General features: G+C 46.7%; 1 protein-coding gene across 1 annotated transcript in view; it reads left to right on the top strand.

Annotated features, from left to right (window-relative positions):
* The first annotated feature begins 588 nt into the window (after window positions 1-588).
* The window catches only part of GPR83 (G protein-coupled receptor 83), a 105,870-nt gene continuing 84,895 nt past the window's right edge, over window positions 589-21,563 (top strand). The window contains exon 1 of the mRNA XM_040340159.1: window positions 589-1,434. Within this exon, the coding sequence (XP_040196093.1) occupies window positions 1,015-1,434 (420 nt within the window). The 5' untranslated portion in view covers window positions 589-1,014. The remainder of the gene's footprint in view (window positions 1,435-21,563) is intronic.

Raw genomic sequence — 21,563 nt, 5'->3', positions numbered from 1 at the left:
CACGTCGAAATTTGAAAATTTTACGTCGTTTGCTTAAGTCGTCCGTGAATAGGGTTTTACGTCATTTACGTCCACGTCAAAATCAATAGGACCGTGCGGCGTACTTAGCCGCAATGCACACTGGGATATGTACACGGACGGCGCATTTACGCTACGCCGCCGTAACTTAGCAGGCAAGTACTTTGTGAATCATGTACTTGCCTCGCTAACTTACGGCGGCGTAGTGTAAATGCCATACGCTACGCCGCAACTATGCGCTCGCCATCCTGAATCTAGCTATTTGAGTGAATTGACCCTTTCAAAAAAAAATAAATCTATTTTTTCTTCCAAAAAAGGAGCGTCCTGAATTTGCATTGGAGTTATAATATTTAAACCGTTCAGATGCAAATTCTGCTTAACTGCTTTATTCTAATCAAACTAATCCCCGTAAAAATAAAATCCTATGAAAACAAAAGAAAATCAAAATCTTTCGCTCAACAAAAAAAACAGAACAAAGCCGTCCTTTCCTGCAAGGTTTCGATCGGAGCGAGACAAATAATCCATACCAATACAACCCTGACTTGTTTTGTTCTTGGTTGACAGACAGCAGGCTAGCGGGGACGTTAAGGGAATGTGCAGACTGGTGTGCGAGGCTCATTCATTCTCCGTAACGCTCTTTGCATTTAGAGATCTCCAAGTAGCAGAGGGAAGGTCTTTAACCAGATAAAGTGGTGGGATTCTGGTACGTCACGATGGCAAATAAGCTGCAGCCCAATAAGCGGAGAGCTGGAGATCCATCAGCCTGAGAGCTGTGCGTGTCTGCATGTGATATAAGTGTGCTGTAAGCGAGGACCAGCAAGGAAACAGATGCTGCACTGAGCGCAGGGGACATCTGTTGCTATTGTGATTGGCAGTGATGCTGTAGTCATCCTTCGTTCAGTTATGAAGATCGATACCAGAGCGAGCCTGCACAGTTCTGACTTTTCTTCTTCTTCTATGTCTGGAATAACCACTTAATTATCCCATGCCTTTTCCATGCTTTTCATTAGGGGACAGAGCTGGTCAGACATGGTTTCCCATCTCCTGTGGCTAATTTTGCTGGGCTTTTCCAGCATGCCGACGCCATCGGAAAGTTTAAACTTCAACAACAGCCTAAAGGCGTCTATCCAGCTTGCCAACAGCAGCTCCTTGTTCAGTTGGAATAACTACAGCCTGGCCGATTGGCAGAACTTCATAGAGAATAGGCGTTATGGGACGGAATCCCAGAACCCCATGGTGAAAGCCCTTTTAATCGTGGCGTATTCCTTCATCATTGTCTTTTCGCTTTTCGGGAATGTCCTGGTGTGTCATGTGGTCATCAAAAACAAAAGGATGCATTCGGCGACCAGTTTGTTCATCGTCAACCTAGCCGTGGCAGATATTTTGATTACACTATTGAACACGCCGTTTACGCTGGTAAGGACATGTTGCGTTTTTACGCTTAGAGCAGCCTTTCTCAACCAGGGTTCCTCCAGAGGCAAGGAGCGTTTTATAAATAACTACTGACACCAATGATCTTTTGTAGCTATCTGTAAGGGAGATCCTTCTCAATGATGACCATCCATGTAAGTAGAAATCTTCCCACTGGCCACAAATGTAAGGCGCATGCTTTCCACTGACCATCACACTAATGTACCATGAGTTGGGTTACCCGAGACTAGAAAGTTATTTTAGGGTTAAAAAGGCTGAACCTTTCTCAGCCAGGGTTCCGTGGAAGCCATGAGTTCCCCCTGAGGTTTCTGGGGGTTCATTGAGCAAGGAGCAATTAATAAGTAACCACTGACACCAAGCTAACAGTAAGGGGGACCACAAACATTCTTTCCACTGACCATCACACTATTGTACCATAAGCTGTTGATATAGTAATTATTCGCAGGGGTTCCCTGAGACCGGAAAGTTATTTTAGGGTTAAAAAGGCGGAACCTTTCTCAGCCAGGGTTCCGTGGAAGCCATGGGTTTCCCCTGAGGTTCGAGGGGTTCCTTGAGCAAGGAGCAATTGATAAGTAACCACTGACACCAAGCTAACAGTAAGGGGGATCACAAGCATTCTTTCCACTGACCATCACACTATTGTACCATAAGCTGTTGATATAGTAATTATTAGCAGGGGTTCCCTGAGACCGGAAAGTTATTTTAGGGTTAAAAAGGCTAAACCTTTCTCAGCCAGGGTTCCATGGAAGCCATGGGTTCCCCCTGAGGTTCGAGGGGTTCCTTGAGCAAGGAGCAATTGATAAGTAGCCACTGACACCAATGACCTTTCAGCTAGCAGTAGGGGGGGATCACAAACATTCTTTACACTGACCATCACCCTAATGTACCATAAGCTGTTGATATAGTAATTATTAGCAGGGGTTCCCTGAGACCGGAAAGTTATTTTAGGGTTAAAAAGGCTGAACCTTTCCCAGCCAGGGTTCCGTGGAAGCCATAGGTTCCCCCTGAGGTTCTTAGGGGCAATTGATAAATAACCACTGACACCAATGACCCTTTAGCTAGCAGTAAGGGGGATCACAAGCATTCGTTCCACTGACCATCACACTAATTGCCATGAGCTGTTGATATAGTCATCATGTAGCAGAAGTTCCCTGAGATTGGAAAGTTATTTTAAGGCTTCCTCCGTGTTAAAAAGGTTGAAAAGGCTGTCAGAGATGGTTATCCCACCCAAATCTGAAATATCAGATGTTGGTGGATTGTGGTGGGCTGAGACAACCCAATGGCTTCTTACATATTTTGTGAGCTCCAGTGCCCCCCACGCTCACATGTAGTCTCACTCCTCCTGTTGTATTTTCTGTGATGAAATATCAAGGGCAAAATGCAACAGGCAGCGTGAGACACATAAAAGAACTTGGGGCCAGATTCACAGAATAGATATGACGGAGTATCTCCTGATACACCGTCGTATCTCTTGTCCTATCTATGCGACTGATTCATAGAATCAGTTCCGCATAGATAGCCCTAAGATCCGACAGGTGTAATTGATTTACACCGTCGGATCTTAGGATGCAATACTTCGGCCGCCGCTGGGGGGATTTTGCGTCGTATTACAGCGTCGGGTATGCAAATGAGGATTTACGGCGATCCACAAAGGTTTTCGCGTTTGTTACGTCGTTGCTAGTAATTTTTTCCTTTAACATGGCTTAACTTTAGTCGAGCCATGTTAAAGTATGGCCGTCGTTCCCGGGTCGAATTTAAATTTTTTTTTGTTTTGGCGTAAGACGTCCGGGAATACGAATGGACGCAACGCACGTCGCCGTTCTAAAAAATGACGTCACATCGCGCAAAGCACGGTGGGAATTTTTTAAACTGAGCATGCGCAGCACGTCTGGCGCGGGAGCGCGCCTAATTTAAATGGTACATGCCCCATTTGAATTGGGCGGGATTGCGCCGGACGTGTTTACGATACACCGCCGCAAGTTTACTGGTAAGTGCTTTGTGGATCAGGCACCTACACTGAAAACCTGCGGCGGTGTAACGTAAACGGGTTACGTTGCGCCGCCGCAATTGTACCTGAATCTGGCCCTTGATATCTAAGCTAAGTTGTAGACTGAGGCCCCATACACACCATAGAATCTATCCGCAGATAAATCCCATCAAATGGGTTTCTGCGGATAGATCCTATGGTGTGTACACGCCAACGGATATTTATCCGCAGATAAATCTCCCCTGGAATGGATTTCCAGCAGATAAATATTTGTCGACATGCACAGAATATCTATCTGCTGGAATCCATTCCAACGGATGGATCCGCTCGTCTGTACAGACTTACCGGATCCATCCGTCCAAAGGGATTCCCCGCACGCGCCGTAATGAATAGACGCATGCGTGGAATTCCTTATATGACAGCGTCGCGCCCGTCGCCGCGTCATAATAGCGGCGACGGCGCGACACGTCATCGGCAGAGGATTTCAGCGCGGATTTCAATGCGATGGTGTGTACACGCCATCGCATTGAAATCCTCTGAAATCTTAGAGAGGATTTATCCGCGGATACGGTCCGCTGAACCGTATCTGCGGATAAATTCTATCATGTGTATGGGGCCTGAGATGTGTAAATCTCAAGATAAATGTACACTCAGACTTCATCTGGATCCACTTGTAACTGAAATTTCAAATAAAATATTAATTTTGGGTGTAATAATAAAGTACTTGTATGTTTAAAACACAAGCCATGTTCTGTATCAAAGCAAGCAGTTACAAAAAATGTATGAACGTTTTACAACACTAGAGCACCTAGTGAGAGTTCATTTTTTGATCGAAAATCATGTGTTTTGTTTTGTATGCTATTATCAGCTATTTCAAGCTAAAAGAAGGCAAAAAATTAACCTGCCAAACACACAGCACCATATAACAGAAGGTACTGCGGATTGATGGACAGTTTCTGTATCATAAGAAAATGTTCTTCTGTGCATTAAGGGACCTTTTGTTCTGATTTTGCATGGTCCAATTGTGACTTGTGGCCACACCAAGTCCCTGCTCCACCATCCTGCTATCCAATGAGAGCACATTAATTGGCAATAACAATGCTCCAATTGGATGGCTGGGTGAAAGCGTGTTTTTTTCCCCCAAATCAGAGCTTTATTAGAGGCTGTAGTTACAAAACAAGCCCAAGATTATGGATTTCTCCATTGTACAGAAGAGTATCTAGTTAAAAAGTGGACTTTGCAGTAAAATGCAAAGGCTGGTAAATTTTATTGAGCATCTTCCCCTTTACGGGTCAACTGCTGGTAATGTGTTTTAAAATGAACCTGCAAAAAATGTGTAAAAGAAAAAAAAATGTATACATTCCCCACCCAGTGATGCGCGAGATCACTGTCCTTCTGAGGAAATTCCTGTAGAGTGCAGAGTGGCAAAACCACCCAAAAGACAATATTTTTCATGAGCTTTGGCTGCCCTCAGTGCCATGTATTCTCCAGGATTTAGCTGGAAAGATTACGATGTCCTCCTCACCTAGGCAGGGCTGTCTTTAAGGCAGGGCAAAAAGGGCAGCTAACCTGGGCATTGTCATTGTTGTGGGGCCCAAAGCAGCTGCCTCATACTTGCCAACTATCCCAGTTTAAATTCCCTTGTCCCTTGAAGTTTTAGTCCTGTGCTGTGTCCTGATATCTCAGTGTGAAGTGCTGCTACTAATGCTGCCCAGCTCTGCCCTATTGTTGTGTACAGATGACTCACCTGCAGACACTGGGCCGGATTCAGATACAATGACGTATCTGTCCGACCCGCGTAACGTATCTCCGATACGTTACGCCGCTCTAACTTTGGGCGCGAGTTCTTAATTCACAAAGAACTTGCGCCCTTAGTTACGGCGGCGTAACGTATGTGTTGCGGCGTAAGGCCGCGTAATTCAAATGGGGATGTGGGGGGCGTGTTTTATTTAAATTATGCTTGACCCCGCATATTTGACGTTTTTTTTTAACGGCGCATGCGCCGTTCTTGAAAACATCCCAGTACGCATGCTCGAAAATCCGTCGCAAAACGTCATTGCTTTCGACGTGAACGTGAATTACGTCCATCCGTATTCGCGAACGACTTACGCAAACGACGTAAAAAATTCAAAAATCAGCGCGGGAACGACGGCCATACTTAACATTAGCTACCCCTCACATAGGAGGGGTAACTATACGCCGGAAAAAGCCGAACGCAAACAACGTAAAAAAAAAGCGCCGGGCGGTCGTTCGTTTCTGAATCGGCGTAACTCCTCATTTGCATATTCCTCGCATAATAATACGGAAGCACCACCTAGCGGCCGGCCTGGAATTGCAGCCTAAGATCCGACGGTGTAAGTCACTTACACCTGTCGGATCTTAGGGATATCTATGCGTAACCTGATTCTATGAATCAGGCGCATAGATACGACCGTCGGAACTCAGAGATACGACTGCGTATCAGGAGATACGCCGTCGTATCTCTTTCTGAATCCGGCCCACAGTGTTTACATAATCGGCATTCATATGTAAATAGAGGCAGCATTCATATGTAAATAGATGAGGTTGGCAGCATTCGTATGTAAATAAAGGCGGCATTTGTATGTATATCATGCCCCTCTGCAGTGAAGAGATGATGTGCTGTAACCTCTAGCAACCAATCAGTGAGCAGTATTACTTTACAGTAATCTCTAGAAACCAATCAACAAGAAGAAATCATGTGCTGTAACCTCTAGCAACTAATCAGTGAGCCGTAATGTTTGCTGTAACCTCTAGCAACCAGTCAGTAAATGGTAATGATATGCTTTAAACTCTGTCAACCAATCGCAATCACTAGATGATCTGATACAGTAAACTGATTTTAAGTCTAGCTGATAATTATTTTATGTCTCAGAGCAGGTGGAGAGCAAAATGACATGGAGGGGGGGCTCCAGGGTCTAGTCAACATTAAAGAGGGCCCTGCACCTAGGCACCATGAGAAAAAGACGGAAGTAGGGTAAACCATGCCTTTTTTTATTTACATTTTACCCTCTACTAACAGTAGGTGATTTGAGAATGGGAGGGGGCCTGGGCAGTGTCTGTGGTCCTTACATTTTAATGCAAATTCTGTTTTGAAGCTGATCCCCACCCAAACGACTACATACACAGTTACCAGAAAAACATAATTGTATTATTTATATACTAAACTATATATATATGAGAATGCGACTTATCACGTCTGAATGTGCTAGAACACAGCTAAACTTTAAAGCAGGTAGATCTAGGGGTCTCCAAACTTTTTAAAATGCCAGTCTACTGTCCTTCAAACTTCAGGGGGCCAAATTGTGTCTAGTAGGGGTAGAAAATGTCCCGGGCCCAGCATCAGAGAGAATAAACACTGCCTCAGGGTTGGTGGTCGGTTACATAATGCATCTGGGCAGTCTGAGGAGGAATGGTGCCCCATCATTGGCATCATTGGAGGAATAGTGCCCCATCATTATTATACAGCATTTATAAATCATCAACAGGTTACGCAGCGCTTTACAATATAAAAGGGAGATAGTACAGTTACAATACAATAAAATACAAAAGGGTTAAGAGGGCCCTGCTCATAAGAGCTTACAATCTAATATGGTGGGACAAATGGTACAGAAGGTTGTAACTGCGAGGCATGAGATGATGGAAGTGATAAAAATTATAGCTGGATGCATTATAGGCTTCCATAAAGAGATGAGTTTTCATGGATCGCCTAAAGGCAGCCAGAGTATGAGAGAGCTAGACAGATTAAGGTAGAGAGTCCCATAGAATAGGAGAGGCTAAGGAGAAGTCCTGAAAACGAGCATGGGAGGAGGAGACAAGGGAACTTGAGAGCAGGAGGTCTTGAGAGGAGCAGAGAGGATGGCTTGGGTCAGGGATGGACTGGCCATTGGGACTACAGGGAGTTTCCCGGTGGGCCGATGGCTCAGTGGGCCGGCTTCAGTGACAGCAGACTGCCGCCCCCCTCCGCTCCTCTGTCTCTCCCTCCCCGCAGCGCTCACCTGGGGGGAACAAAGAAGCAGGGGGAGGACCAGAGGAGCAGGGGGGACGACGACAGAGGAGCATGGGGGGAGGGGACAGACAGCTGACTCAACAGCTATGGCCTGGGAGTTTCTCACTTCTGCCTTATCTTGTCCCATAAAGGGGGCACCGAACTGATTCTTTGCCATGGGTGAAATAATGTCTAGCTTCCCCACTGGTACTGCCTATAAGAGTACCAGTACCAGCCGTTCTACTCTAATAAAGTAGAACGGCTAGTGGCTAGTGAAGGGGGAGAGGGGGCTTGGGTTGCCAGGGGGGGTGCGGGAGTTGTCCGGCCGCCATGGGAGAGACCTGTCAAAGTGGGCCAGTCTGGATGAAGTCCAGGGCCAAATTTCTGTCCCAGTCCAGCCCTGGCTTGGGTGATATTTGGAGACAAGATTGGTGATGTGGCTCAGGGCAGAGTTGTAAATGGCTTTGCATGTTTTAGTTAGTATTTTGAATATAATTCGCTGGGCGATCAGAAAACCAGTGGAGGGATTGGCAGAGAGGAGTGACAGACACTGAGCAGTTGGTAAGGTAGATGAGTCTGGCAGCAGAATTCGTGATAGACTGAAAAGTAGCTAGCATATGGAGAGGTAGACCTATGAGAAGGAAGTTGCAATAGTCACGGCGAGAGATAACAAGGGAGTGAATTAGAAGCTTGGTGATTTCATTAGTTAAAAAGGGGCGAATTTAAGAGATGTTATGGAGGTAAAGTCTACAAGCTTTTGACAACGATTGGATTGGATTTGGGGCTGAAAGGACAGATCAGAGTCTAGGATTACACCTAGTACCCTGGCGTGAGGGGAGGGATTGTTGGTTGCATTATTGACCTTGATAGATAAGTCATGGAGGGGGGGCGTGGGCAGGGGGGGGGAATTATCAGCTCAGTTTAAGAGAGGTTTAGTGGGAGGAGTAGTGCCCCATCATTAGTGTCAGTAACAGTAATGATGCCCCACTATTGGTATCAGTGGGAGGAATAGTGCCTCACATCAGTGGGAGAAAGCATGCCTCAAGAGTCAGATAAAGGCTAAAGTGCCGCATCGGGCCCTCTGGCTGCAGTTTGGAGACCACTGATCTAAATGGAAGAAAATGTTGTCTAGGAGGCATAAAATGCATTTATACTTTCCAGATAACTTCTCCTGCATTTAGAAAAGGTAAACTCAGGAGTGTCATTATGCATAAGGCCTAACTGTAAGTTATTCTGCACACTAGGTGTGGGTGGAAGACACAGGTGCACTGTCCTCCACCCTGTAAAAAGTCTATGAGAGGCTGAAAGTTGCTGCGGCTGCACGGTGCACCAAGTAGTACTGTTGTTTAGGGCAGTATGAGCCCAGGGGCGAAGGCTCGGAAAACAGTCTTCTTGCTTTCTAGGCATTCAACCCTAAACGTTAGTAGCGCTTGGTGCATTGTCCAGCTGCAGCACCTTTCAGCCTCTCATAGGGTTTTACAGGCTGCCTGCGCCTTCCACTGGCACCTAAACACCAGAGCCTCATTCAGTGGGGTTTAACGCCCAGTCATTTCACACTGCTCTCTAAATACATCTGCTGTCAGGGGGGTTAAGGTATAAATAAAAATATAAATGAAGGTTTAGCGATTGACTTTTTAGGAAAAGTCTATATTTGCATATCCATACCTGTGCTTTTAGGTCTGCTTACACTGCTAAGCTTAGGTAAAAAATTGGGGTGCGTTTCAAAGATCTGATGGAGCAGAATGTTACATGCTTGGAAAATCCAGAGATTAAAATGTTGGTGGGGTGTTGGACAGTAGTGTGAAGAATAATTTGCAGGTGTGCAGTGAGGGATGCTTTCTATGAAACAAGTGAACCCAACAGAGGTCACTGCAGTAGTGATACAAAAAAGACAAAATGTATTAAGACCTGTTAATTTTTATTTGCCAAGCAAGAACCACAGGAGTTGCCTGATGTGGGTTTTAACAAAGCTATAGACTAATGCAGGGCCGTCTAACACAAGGAAAAAGGAGCAGCTGCCCCAGGCCCTGTCATTGTTGTGGGACCCAATGCAGCTTTCCCTTGAGCCCACAAATAGTTGAGAAGGGGATTCGAGAGAACCAAAGAAAATGTTTGTCCAGGGTCCAATCAATGTTAAAGCGGAGTTCCAGCCTTTTTATGTTTATTAAAAGTCAGCAGCTACAAAAAGTGTAGCTGCTAACTTTTAATAAACAGGCACTTACCTGTTCCACGGTCCAGCGCTGCGGCCGCCCGGAGCGTCGCTCCTCACCCCCCCATTCTCTGCCAGCACCTCCATTCAGATTGTGTGCACCGGGCCGTGACAGCTTTCGGCTTCACGGCTGGGCACGCACTGCGCATGCGCGATTCGCGCTGAGCACTAAGAGTAGCGATCTCCTGGGACCTGTCACGTGTCCCAGGAGATCACCTAGAGGGAGGGGCCACCTTAGGCGAGAGGAGTCGCCGAGGGGGTCCCTGGGTGGAAGGAGGAAGTGGGACAGGAAGTCCCACTCCTACCGAAACCCCCACTCCCCCCCCCAAAAAAAATTCCATGCCAAATGTGGCATGTAAGGGGGTGAGGAGTGCTTAAAGCGGAAGTTCCACTTTTGGGTGGAACTCTGCTTTAAAGATGGCCCTGGACTAATGTAAGAGGAGGTGTGCCAATGGTATTGGTAGCTCTGAAAGAGGGGGTGTGACCCTTGAAACGCTTCAGTGGTATATGCACATCTATACGAGCGGAGATTGTGGAATAACAGCTGCATAGTGTTCTCAGTGATGTGTTTGAGATATTTCCAGACTAACTAACCTTTCCCCTATGTCTGAATTTAAAGACGTCTTACTTAAATTTTGTTCATCATGTTTCTGTTTCCAAGGAGGCACTTGTAGTACCGTACTTCCATCTTCCTTCATTCTGTCTAATGCCGCGTACACACGATCAGGCTTTTGCCCGACCAAAAGCTCATCGGAATAAAGTTCTATATTTAAACTCCAATGGAATTCATCGGAATTTCCGATGGAATTTCTCCGATGGGGCATACACATGGTCGGAATTTCCGATGGAAAAAGTCCGACTGACTTTTTCCATCGGAAATTCCGACCATGTGTATGCCCCATCGGAGAAATTCCATCGGAAATTCCGATGAATTCCATTGGAGTTTAAATATAGAACTTTATTCCGATGAGCTTTTGGTCGGGCAAAAGCCTGATCGTGTGTACGCGGCATTAGACAGAATGAAGGAAGATGGAAGTACGGTTCCGATGGTGTACGCGGCATAAGGATCACTCACTCACTATGGTAGGACAGGAAACTCATTTTTCCCAGCACAGCCATCCGATAACTCAGCTGGAAGGAGACAGCTGCTTTGCAGATGACCCTTTTCTCCATCTCCAGGCACTTGCTTGGAACATTTTAAGCCAACAAGCCCCCCTCCTCCTGCGTTCCTAATGAGAAGCTTGTCTCTGGCACGTGCTAGGAGACGGAGAAGAGTGCCATTTGTCAAAGTAGCGCCTTTTTGTTAGCTGTGTTGATGGACGGTCGTGGAGGAAGAGCTGTCCTGTCTATTCTCACAGCTAGACTAAAATAGCATATAGCAAAATGCAGCAAATTACTACATGGGGAACAGAACACATTGGGGTTGATTTACTAAAAGTGAAGAGTGCAAAATCTGGTGCAGCTGTGTAAAGAAACCAATCAGCTTCCAGGCTTTTTGTCAAAGCTTAAAGGGGTTGTAAAGGTAAAAGTTTTTTCACCTTAATGCATTCTATGCATTAAGGTGAAAAAACATCTGCCGATTATAGGCCCACCGAACCCCCCCTTTACTTACCTGACCCCTCGAAAATCCCACGCCGTGAACCCGCAGGCTTCTTGGCCGTCTTCCTGGCTCTGTCATTAGTTGATTGAAAGCAGCGCAGCCATTGGCTCGTGCTGCTGTCAATCACATTCAATGACGCAGCGCAACAGGGGTCGGGGCCGAGTGATACAGTCGGCGGCTGTATCACAGGAGCACGCCCGCAAAGACTCAACACCACGCAAGCTCGCTCGCATGAAAGTGTTGAGTCCTTGCGGGGGGGGGGAGCCGAGAGAGCCGCAGAGGGACCCAAGAAAACCAGGTTCGGGGCCACTCTGTGCAAAACTTAGAACTGTCTCTGCACAAAGTGTTATTTCTGAAGGAAAAAAAGTAATTTAAAAATCACTCGCGGCTATAATGAATTGTCGGCTCCCGGCAATTCAGAGAGAATTCATTCATAAAAAAAAAAGCGTGGGGGTCCCCCCAAATTCAATTTGGGGGGACCCAGGTCTGGTATAGATATTAAAGGGAACCCCGCCGTCAATTTTTTTTAAAAAAATGATGTGGGGTTCCCCCCAAATATCCATTCCAGACCCTTCAGGTCTGGTGTGGATTTTAGGGGAACTCCACCCCAAATTTAAAAAAAAATGTTGTGGAGTTCCCCCAAAAATCCACACCAGACCTCTTATCTGAGCACGCACCCTGGCCAGCTGCAGAAAAGAGGGGGGACGAGAGAGCGCCCCCCCTCCTGAACCGTACCAGGCCACATACCCTCAACATGGGGAGGATGTCCCCATGTTGATGGGAACAAGGGTCTCATCCCCACAACCCTTGCCCGGTGGTTGTGGGGGTCTGCGGGCGGGGGGCTTATCAGAATCTGGAAGACCCCTTTAACAAAGGGGACCCCCAGATCCTGCCCCCCCTATGTGAATTGGTAATGGGATACATTGTACCCCTACCATTTCACTAAGGAAGTGTAAAGAATTGTAAAAAAACACACACACTGTGAAAAAAAGTCCTTTATTAAAAAAAAAAAATAATCCAGCGGTGGTAATCCACACTCGATCCCCGCTCTAATATCCATACCAGACCTGAAGGGCCTGGTAATTGAATTTGGGGGGACCCCCACACTTTTTTTTTTTTTATGAACTAATTCTCTCTGAATTGCCGGGAACCGACAATTCATTATAGCCGCAAGTGATTTTTAAATTACTTTTTTTCCTTCAGAAATGACATTGCTCCATTGAATCTTTTTTTTTCCTTAAAGATTCTACCGAATCTTCTTTTTTTTTTTTTTGATTCCGTCAAATCTTCTTTTTTTTTTTTTAAAGATTCCGTGGAATTTTCTTAGAACATTCGACAGACACCATAAGCCTTCAATGACAGATTCGACCTTAATTAATTTGGATTTTCGGACAAATGCATTTCTTTAACGAAAAACGAAATAAATAAAAACAAATTTCAGGAGTAACTAAATAAATTAATTTTTCGGATGAAAACAAAATTCCGAAACAAAATATTTCAGTGTGCACATGTCTAATAATGATAACCAGGGGGGCGTGGCCAGGCAGCAAATGTAGAAGGACGTGTGTTCAGAGAGCTCCGCCGAATCTCCGTCATTTTATCCTGGAAACTCACCTAATTTGCTCCAAACCTTGCCACACGACTGCCGGGCGGTTCCCCGCTGCTAGTCTGCATCGATCTCAGCTGCTCTGTCCCTCGATGTCGGCTCCGAGGAAGCACAATCAGCCCCGGCCTACGGACCTCATGGCACAAGATGGCGCCGCGGACCAACGTACGGCTAAAGACAGACACAGAGCGGGAGCGGAAAAACTCTTCTCAAGGGCGCTCGTCTCGGATGCTGGTCCGTCTGTCAGCACCCCTGAACTCACACCCCAGGATGGATCGGAGGCGGATGACACCGTTCCATTGGAGGATCCGGCCGGACCCACCTTCTCCTGGGACGCAGTGAGTACTCCAGAGGGGGCCCCTGCTAGGTCTCAGGCCCGCACAAGCCCTGCAGCTGATGCGGAGCCCACACTGAGGGACATCTTTGCGGTGGTTACCTCAAATAACCTGTCCATAACGGCACTTTCAGCTGAGCTTAAGGGACTTAAGGCAGAAATTACATTCCTGAGACACGATAACCAGAAGCTTAGAGAGCGGACATCTGCATTAGAGGGCCGGGTGAGTTCTATAGAGGACGACATGGCGCCCATGCAACGTGATCTTACATATAACAGCCATCTCCTTGCTCAACACTCCTCTCGTCTGGAAGATTTTGAAAATAGAATGAGGAGGAACAACGTGAGGGCCATAGGGTTCCCCGAAAAGATTGAGGGTAGGAACCCGGTGGAATTTATTGAGCAATGGCTGTGTCAGGCTTTTGGAAAAGAGGCTTTCTCCCCCATGTTTACAGTGGAGCGGGCACACAGGGTCCCGACTAGGCCTCCAGCTCCAGGGGCCCCCCCTCGGCCTTTTCTCTTTAGGCTCCTTAATTACAAGGACAGAGATGCGGTGCTGCGACTAGCCAGGATGAACCCGGACGCACTGAAATTTGATAACACCAAGGTTTCGATGTTCCCGGATTTTTCAGCTGATTTGCAGAAACAACGGGCCAAGTTTATGGATGTCAAACGCAGGCTTCGAGACCTGGATTTGAAGTATGCAATGTTATACCCTGCTCGCCTGCGGCTAGAAGTCCATGGAGCCGTTCAATTCTTTGATTCCCCCTCGGCGGCTGCACAGTGGCTAGACAGGGAAGAAAATGCGCTACGTGATGCCCGTAACAGGCGTCCGGCACATGTGTGAAGCTGAGCTGCTTTTGTCACCTAACATGGATGTATATTCCACATTGATCCGCCACGGCGGAGCACTCTGCTGCCATGTTGGCATATGCAGATTTGCTACGGTTTATTTACTTTTGTTGCACGAGAAGTTTTAAGACACTGAAGTGCGCTTCCACTGTTGCCCCTAAGATGGCCTGGTTTTGGCCTCGAGCACATTACTGCTCTATTCGTTTGACCATGATGGTCAGTTCTTGCTATCATAACGTTGCTGAAGCTACCACCTCTCCACTACTCCCTGCACTTCTCCTTACTTATCATTATTTTTATTTTTATTTTTTTGCTCTATTGCCCTTGTTATTTTTGTCTCCAACATCATTTTATTCCTCCCAAAGTACCAGAAGATCTGAACTGATGCATGCCCTTCGAATGGATCTGGGGTTCACAGAGACTACTCTTTCACTGTGTTCTCAAGACTCACCTCCTCGAACTGCCTATTTGCTGCTCCTATTATTTGGGTACATATGTACTGCAATGTCTGTGTTCAATGTTAGATTTGCTTTCTTACTATGGCTAAGGTAACCAGATTTATGTCATGGAACGTCAGGGGGTTGGGCAGCCCAGTTAAACGTTTGGCGGTGTTGCGCACGATTAAGCGGCTCAGGGCAGACGTGGTCTGTCTCCAGGAGACTCACTTCCCCCCGACTTCTACACCACAGTTTGCAACTCGGCAATTCTGTCATCAATATCATGCGACTGGTTCGGTGTACTCGAGGGGAGTGAGTATCCTTATCAGGCGGGACACGCAGTTTTCGCCTCTGAATGTTAAAATTGATCCGGAGGGCCGCTTTGTGATTATTCTGTGCTCCCTGTATGGAACCAAGTGTATATTGGCTGGGTTGTACATCCCCCCCCCATACTCATCTAGCTTACTTAAGGTGATAGCTGATTATATGGCCAGATGCCCAGGGGTCCCTACATTGGTCCTGGGAGACTTCAACAATTACCTAGACTATACAAAGGACAAGCTGATTTCTCGCCTTACTGGGCCGGGGGGAGGGCCCGCAGGTCCTACTCCTTTTGCCCGCCTTTTGATAGAGATGGGCCTCACTGATGTCTGGAGGGTACGTAACCCTGAGGCAAGGGTATACTCATGCCAATCGGCATCGGTGGGGGGCTTGTCAAGGATCGACATGGCACTGGGCACTGATTTACTGTTGCCCTTGGTCTTGTCCTCCCAATACCACCCAAGACAAATCTCTGACCACTCCCCGATCACCATAGACGTTACACTGGGGGCCGTCAGGGGAAATTCCTTATGGAAACTGAATCCCTTTTGGCTAGCTCTCATACCGGACCCCGATCCAATCCCAACATTGATGACGGAGTTCTTTGGTCACAACCTGGACTCCGCGGGAGTGGGCACGGTGTGGGAAGCGGCCAAGGCGTTTCTACGGGGTCAGTTTATTAGGGTCATATCCCAGATCAAAACTAAAACCAAAGAATGGGAAACATTTGTGTTAACAGAAGCCCAAAGGCTGGAAGCCACATATATAGAGGATCCTAATGATTCTACAAATAGGTCCTGGCTGGCCTCCCAAGCGTTACTAGAACAACTCTCCCTACAACTAGCTGAGAATAAAAGGTTCTTTCTACAGCAATCACACTTTGAGGAAGGGGAGAACACAGGCCACATGCTGGCGATGCTAGCCAGGTCTCAGCAGCCCACCTCACACATAGTGGCACTTCAGGATGCACAAGGCACCCCATGTTACTCCACCCGATCTATATTAGACACATTTTCTATTTTTTTTTCAAGACGTTTATACGTCTAAAGTCCAACCCACCAGGGAAGAGCTTTCTTCCTTTCTGGATAGGTACCCCATCCCTAGCATCTCCTCCTCTGACGCGGCGCTTTTGAATGCCCCGTTAACTGAGGACGAATTGTTGGAAGCCCTGGCGCATGCCCAAAATGGGAAGGCGCCAGGGGCAGATGGCTTACCTGCTGAGGTGTTTAAAAGATATTCAGAACAACTCCTGCCAATCCTCCTGAAGGTTTATAACCACGCTCTTGAAACCGGTGTGCTCCCCCCCTCTATGAGTGAGGCCATCATAGTGGTAATATTGAAGCCTGGTAAGGACGCTATGTCGCCAGACTCATATAGGCCGATCTCCTTACTAACGTTTGATGTTAAATTGCTGGCAAGGGTCCTGGCCAATAGATTGTCCAAGTGCATCCAGCATGTGGTGCATAGGGATCAATCGGGATTCATCCCAACCAGATCTACTGCCCAGAATCTACGTCGGCTGTTTCTTAACCTGCAGGTACCGGCTGACAACCCTGGAGATCGGGCCATTTTCTCGCTGGACGCCGCTAAAGCGTTTGATAGCGTTGAATGGCCCTATCTCTGGGAGGTCCTGAAGAGATTTGGAGTGGGTAGCACTTTTCTTAAATGGGTTCAACTGCTGTATAGCGCCCCAACAGCCAGGTTACGGGTTAATGGAGAGCTCTCTGACTCCTTTAGGCTTTTCCGAGGCACCCGGCAGGGGTGCCCTCTTTCACCCCTGCTGTTTGCCTTGGCTCTAGAACCCCTGGCCATCCATGTTAGAGCTGCACAGGATATAGTAGGCTTTTGTAGAGGACCCAGACAGGATATAATTTCCTTGTATGCGGATGACACCCTAATATATCTCGGAGACATGGATGACTCCCTAAGGAATGTGATGTCCCTGATCGCTAACTTTGGGCAACTGTCGGGATTTAGCATAAATTGGAATAAATCGGTATTGTTACCGCTTGACCCCCTAACACACCAGCTGCCTGAATGTGCTAAAGATGTACTGTTAGTGGATGAGTTTAAATACCTAGGCATCCAGATTACGGCCGACCCAAACCAGTATCTCCTACTTAACTTGGCCCCACTGTTACGAAAGTTCCGGGCAAAATGCTCGGCTTGGCTTAAGCTGCCCCTTTTGGTCACAGGAAGGGCTAACTTGGTCAAGATGATCTGGGCTCCGCAGCTGCTTTACATATTCCACAATGCCCCGATATGGATTCCCCATACGTGGTTTACCCAAATAGATGCCCAATTCAGGAGTCTGATATGGGGCAACAAAGTGGCTCGTATTAGTCTCTCCTCCCTGCAGCTGGCCAAGGATCAGGGGGGCATGGCGGTCCCACATGCTAGATATTATTTTGTGGCCTCGCAGCTCCAGCACCTGGGGGGCTGGGGTTGGGAGGACACTGAAGACCCCATTCGTTTATTAATGACGCCTGGTGGGTCGGAGTTATCCGCGCTATCTCATTTGGAGGCGGGACTTACACAAATCTCGGGCTCCCTACCTACCTTTAAACTATTGAACTCATTGTGGAAGTACACCAGAACGCTACTGCGCATAACAGGCATATGCTCATTTACACCGATATGGAACAATAAATATTACACTGAACTCTTCAAACTTAAAGACTTTCGATCTTGGGAACTAGCTGGCATACGGTACATTACACAGTTGTATAGAGGAGCGACGCTTAAATCATTTACTGATCTCAGGGAGGAATTTGCACTGCACAGGTCCCAATTCTACCGTTACTTGCAATTGAGACACGCGATACAGGCTGAAGCTAGGCTTTCACAGCTTAGGTTCTCAACACATCCACTGATGGCGGAGGTATTTATGAATAAGGACAGGAAGGGCATGATCTCCAATGTCTACAAGTTGCTGCTGGGCGTGACACATGACGCTTCCTCTCTGCCGTGTAGGAGGGGTTGGGAGAGGGATCTAGGCCCCATTGATGGAGAGACTTGGGAACTGTGTCTCACTTCAGCTCCATTGGTATCTGTGTCTGCGTCTCGCAGGCTCTCTCATTTATTCCTACTACATAGGGTGTACAGGACCCCAGTACGTTTGCATAGGTGGGGGTGTCGGGACTCTCCAATATGTCCAAAATGTTGTGCACAGGAAGGGGACCTGTTACACATGTTGTGGAAATGCCCGAAATTGTTCCGCTACTGGAACTTTGTTATAACCACTATTTCCCAAACGTATCAAGTACCGATCCCGCAAGATCCGATTATATGTCTACTCGGGGCTCTGGAGATCCCATCGCTCTCGCCCAATGGCCATACTGCAATACTCCGCCTGTTATACATAGCTAGAACGGCGATTGCGAGACTTTGGATATCTCCCAGGGTACCGACGACTAAGCAATGGACTGATGATGTTAATAAACTGTTAATCAGGGAAAAAATTACATACCAGCACAGAAATGCGTTACGGAAATTTTATTCCATGTGGCAACCATGGCTCAATGTCCCGGGTCTAGGTCCCCCACAGCTTATCATGGATAGATTGTTGCTAGGATAATAATGATGTATTGTACTGTACTACGAAAATCTCTGTCTGACTAGGGATAATTGATGTCTATTCTTCTGATCCCCATACCCCTCCACTCACTGCTCCTTTTCTCCCCATCTTTTCCCCTCCCTCCTTTTTCTCTCCCCCCTTTTCTCCTTTATTTTTTATTTTTTATTCTACCCTCACCTTTTATAGTAAGGCCTTACTATGCAACGTTTAGGTGGTAGCTTTGGTTGATTATGCGGAGAAATATGAAAGGAAAGAAAAAGAATTCTGTTTTGCTTTGTAACATTCCGGTCGCGAATCGTTTTTTTCGCTCCGGAGTGGCACAATCTACACCTGTTACGTGTTTTTTATACTTGCTGATGTAGAAAACAGCACAAAATGCTTAGATACATCTTCTATACCTTTTCTGTGAACTGAAAATAGGTCAATGATGGTATTCAAAATATGTGTAAAGGTGTATGCTGATGTTTGTGACTTTACATTGTTTTCTCAAATAAACGTCTTTTGATTTAAAAAAAATAATGATAACCAATGTACTCACAGTTCATCAGTATACAATTGTATTGGAGAGGGTGGGCTCTGCTCCCCAGAGGGACTGCATCCCACACCCTCGCCAGGTTACGAGGGGTGGTGCATTTCTGTCCCAAACAGGGTGAGGTATTTGGGTCAATTTAGGAGGGGATTTTCAAGGGAGGTCATGGGGATCGTGGCTGGTTTGTTTTGTGCTAGTAACATCTGTATACTTTTCGATGCAATAAATATGTAGTTAACTCAGTTGGGTGTGTAGAATCCTCTGTTTTGTGTTTTTGGTTCAGATTGTGTGCATAAGAGGGGGGGGGGGACAAAGAGCCAGAGCATTGTGTATATAAGGCATGTAAAATTCATGTTAGTGGTTTGAGGGATTCAAAATTGTGAATTTAGTGGTCTGTGAGGTCCAAAAGGTTGGTGACCACTGGTCCTATAGGTTCTTAGATTTGTAAAGATATTGCGCGTATTGACAAAAATAGACCAGCATCAAGTGTTAAATCTGGAACCTGAATCATATGCTGTGTACAGTATAGGCAGCTCTATTTTAAATGTAACTCTCATATCAAGTATTTATGGTTAATTAACATGAATTCTAGGCAAATATAAAATACAGTTGTTAATGAAGCTCTGTATCATTAATACATCAATAAATGTATTTTTGTTAAATGCAAGCACTAAGGGCCAGATTCACAAATGAGATACAACGGCGTTTCTCCTGATACGCCGTTGTATCTCTGTTTCTATCTATGCGACTGATTCATAGAATCAGTTACGCATAGATAGCCATAAGATCCGACAGGTGTAATTGTTTTACACTGTCGGATCTTAGGATGCAGTACCGCGGCCGCCGCTGGGGGGAGTTTGCGTCGTAAACCAGCGTTGGGTATGCAAATTAGCAGTTACGGCGGATCCACAGCGGTTTTTCGCGTTCGCTACGTCGCCGCTAGTCTAGATTCCCGTCGCAAAGTTACACTTTTTTTTTGGTGCCTTAACTTTAGTCAGCAAGTGTATTGCTGTCTAAAGTATGGCCGTCGTTCCCGCGTCGAAATTTAAAAATCAACGTCGTTTGCGTAAGCCGTCCGGGAATACGGAAGTATGCTACGCGCGTCACCGTTCAAAAAAATGACGTCACGGCGCGCAAAACCGAGGAAACGGAGCATGCGCAGTAGGTCCGGCGCGGGAGCGCGCCTAATTTAAATGGCACACGCCCATTTGAATTGGCCCACCTTGCGCCGGAGGCCGCGGGCGTAGTTTTCATCGCAAGTGCTTGGTGAATCAGGCACTTGCGATGAAAAATTGCAGCGGTGTAACGTATCTAGGATACGGGGATGTAAACAGGATTCATGAAATTTGAACTGGGCACATATATCTGCAGCGTTTTCTTATCTCTCTTCAAAGCACTATGTCCCGTAGCTGTCTCCTGCTTCGTTCTTCTGTTATCAGCCTGATAACTCCTGACAAGTTTTTCGTCACATGTGATAAAAGCAGCCAGGGTTTTGTGTTGGGGAGGATGCTATAAAAAGCTATGAAGAGAGTGTGTGTGTGAAGTAGTAGCACATCAATTTGTGGGCGGGGCCTAGGGTTGTGGAACCCAATCTGGGAAAGATCACACACACAGTTTTTGATGTTGTAAACAGTCTTGTATATTGTTGTAGCCAGGTACTGGACTATTATGATTTAAAGCGGAGGTTCATCCAAAAGTGAACCTCCGCTTTTCGGAACCCTCCCCCCCTCTGGTGTCACATTTTTGTGTTCTGGGAAACACACGGCTCTCAGAACACAGCAGGCACCAGTGAGAACGGCGCAGCGTGACTCGCACATGCGCAGTAGGGAACCGGGCAGTGAAGCCGCAGTGCTTCACTTCCCGATTCCCTCACCGAGGATGGCAGCGGGGGAAGCCGAGAACCGAGCAGTAGCTCAGCTTCGACTGCCGACATCGCGGGCGACCTGGACAGTGCCCATTTTTTAAAAGTCAGCAGCTGCTGTAGTTGTAGCTGCTGGCTTTTAAAAAATAAAAATACATGTTTTTTTTTGTTATGCTTCCATTACACTGATGTTGTTATGCAATTGCTTCATTCTCCTCTTGCCAGCAGGGAGAGAGACAAGTTACTCCAGGCCTAAAGACTTTGCTACAGAGTGCCTGGGTTTCTGGGAGATGTAGTTTGAGACAGCGGCCATGTTAATGAAAAAAGTGTCATCCTAAGCTACAAATACCTATGACCTGTGTGTGAGAGGGAGAGCCAGAAGACTTTGCCAAGGAAGAGCTTACTCTCTTAGTGCCAGGGCTACTCGAGCAGACTGGACCTATTGGAACAAGCCATTTAAGAGGACCTGAGAGTAGGGCTAAAGTCACTTGGTTGGGTTAGTTACTCATAAAGTTCACAGAGTGAGGCTACTGCTGAGAGCTCAATTCATTCGGTGCACTCTCCACCTCGCTTATAGCTAAGAGATCAGCCAGACTTTCTGAAATATCAATTGAGTCAATGCCTCTTCAGGACCTGCTTATTGCAAGGCTCTGCATCCCCCCCGGTTGTTGGTGAGAGGTCCACCTGCTCACCTGTATCTTTTACACTAGACATACTGCTGAGGACAGTACACCATCAACTCTTCTTTTATACACCAATCCCGTCAACTGAGATGCCTATATTTGACCTCACCTC

Source organism: Rana temporaria, chromosome 2, assembly GCF_905171775.1.
Source record: "Rana temporaria chromosome 2, aRanTem1.1, whole genome shotgun sequence".
Classification (NCBI taxonomy): Eukaryota; Metazoa; Chordata; class Amphibia; order Anura; family Ranidae; genus Rana; species Rana temporaria.
This window is presented reverse-complemented; position numbering and strand designations above follow the sequence as displayed.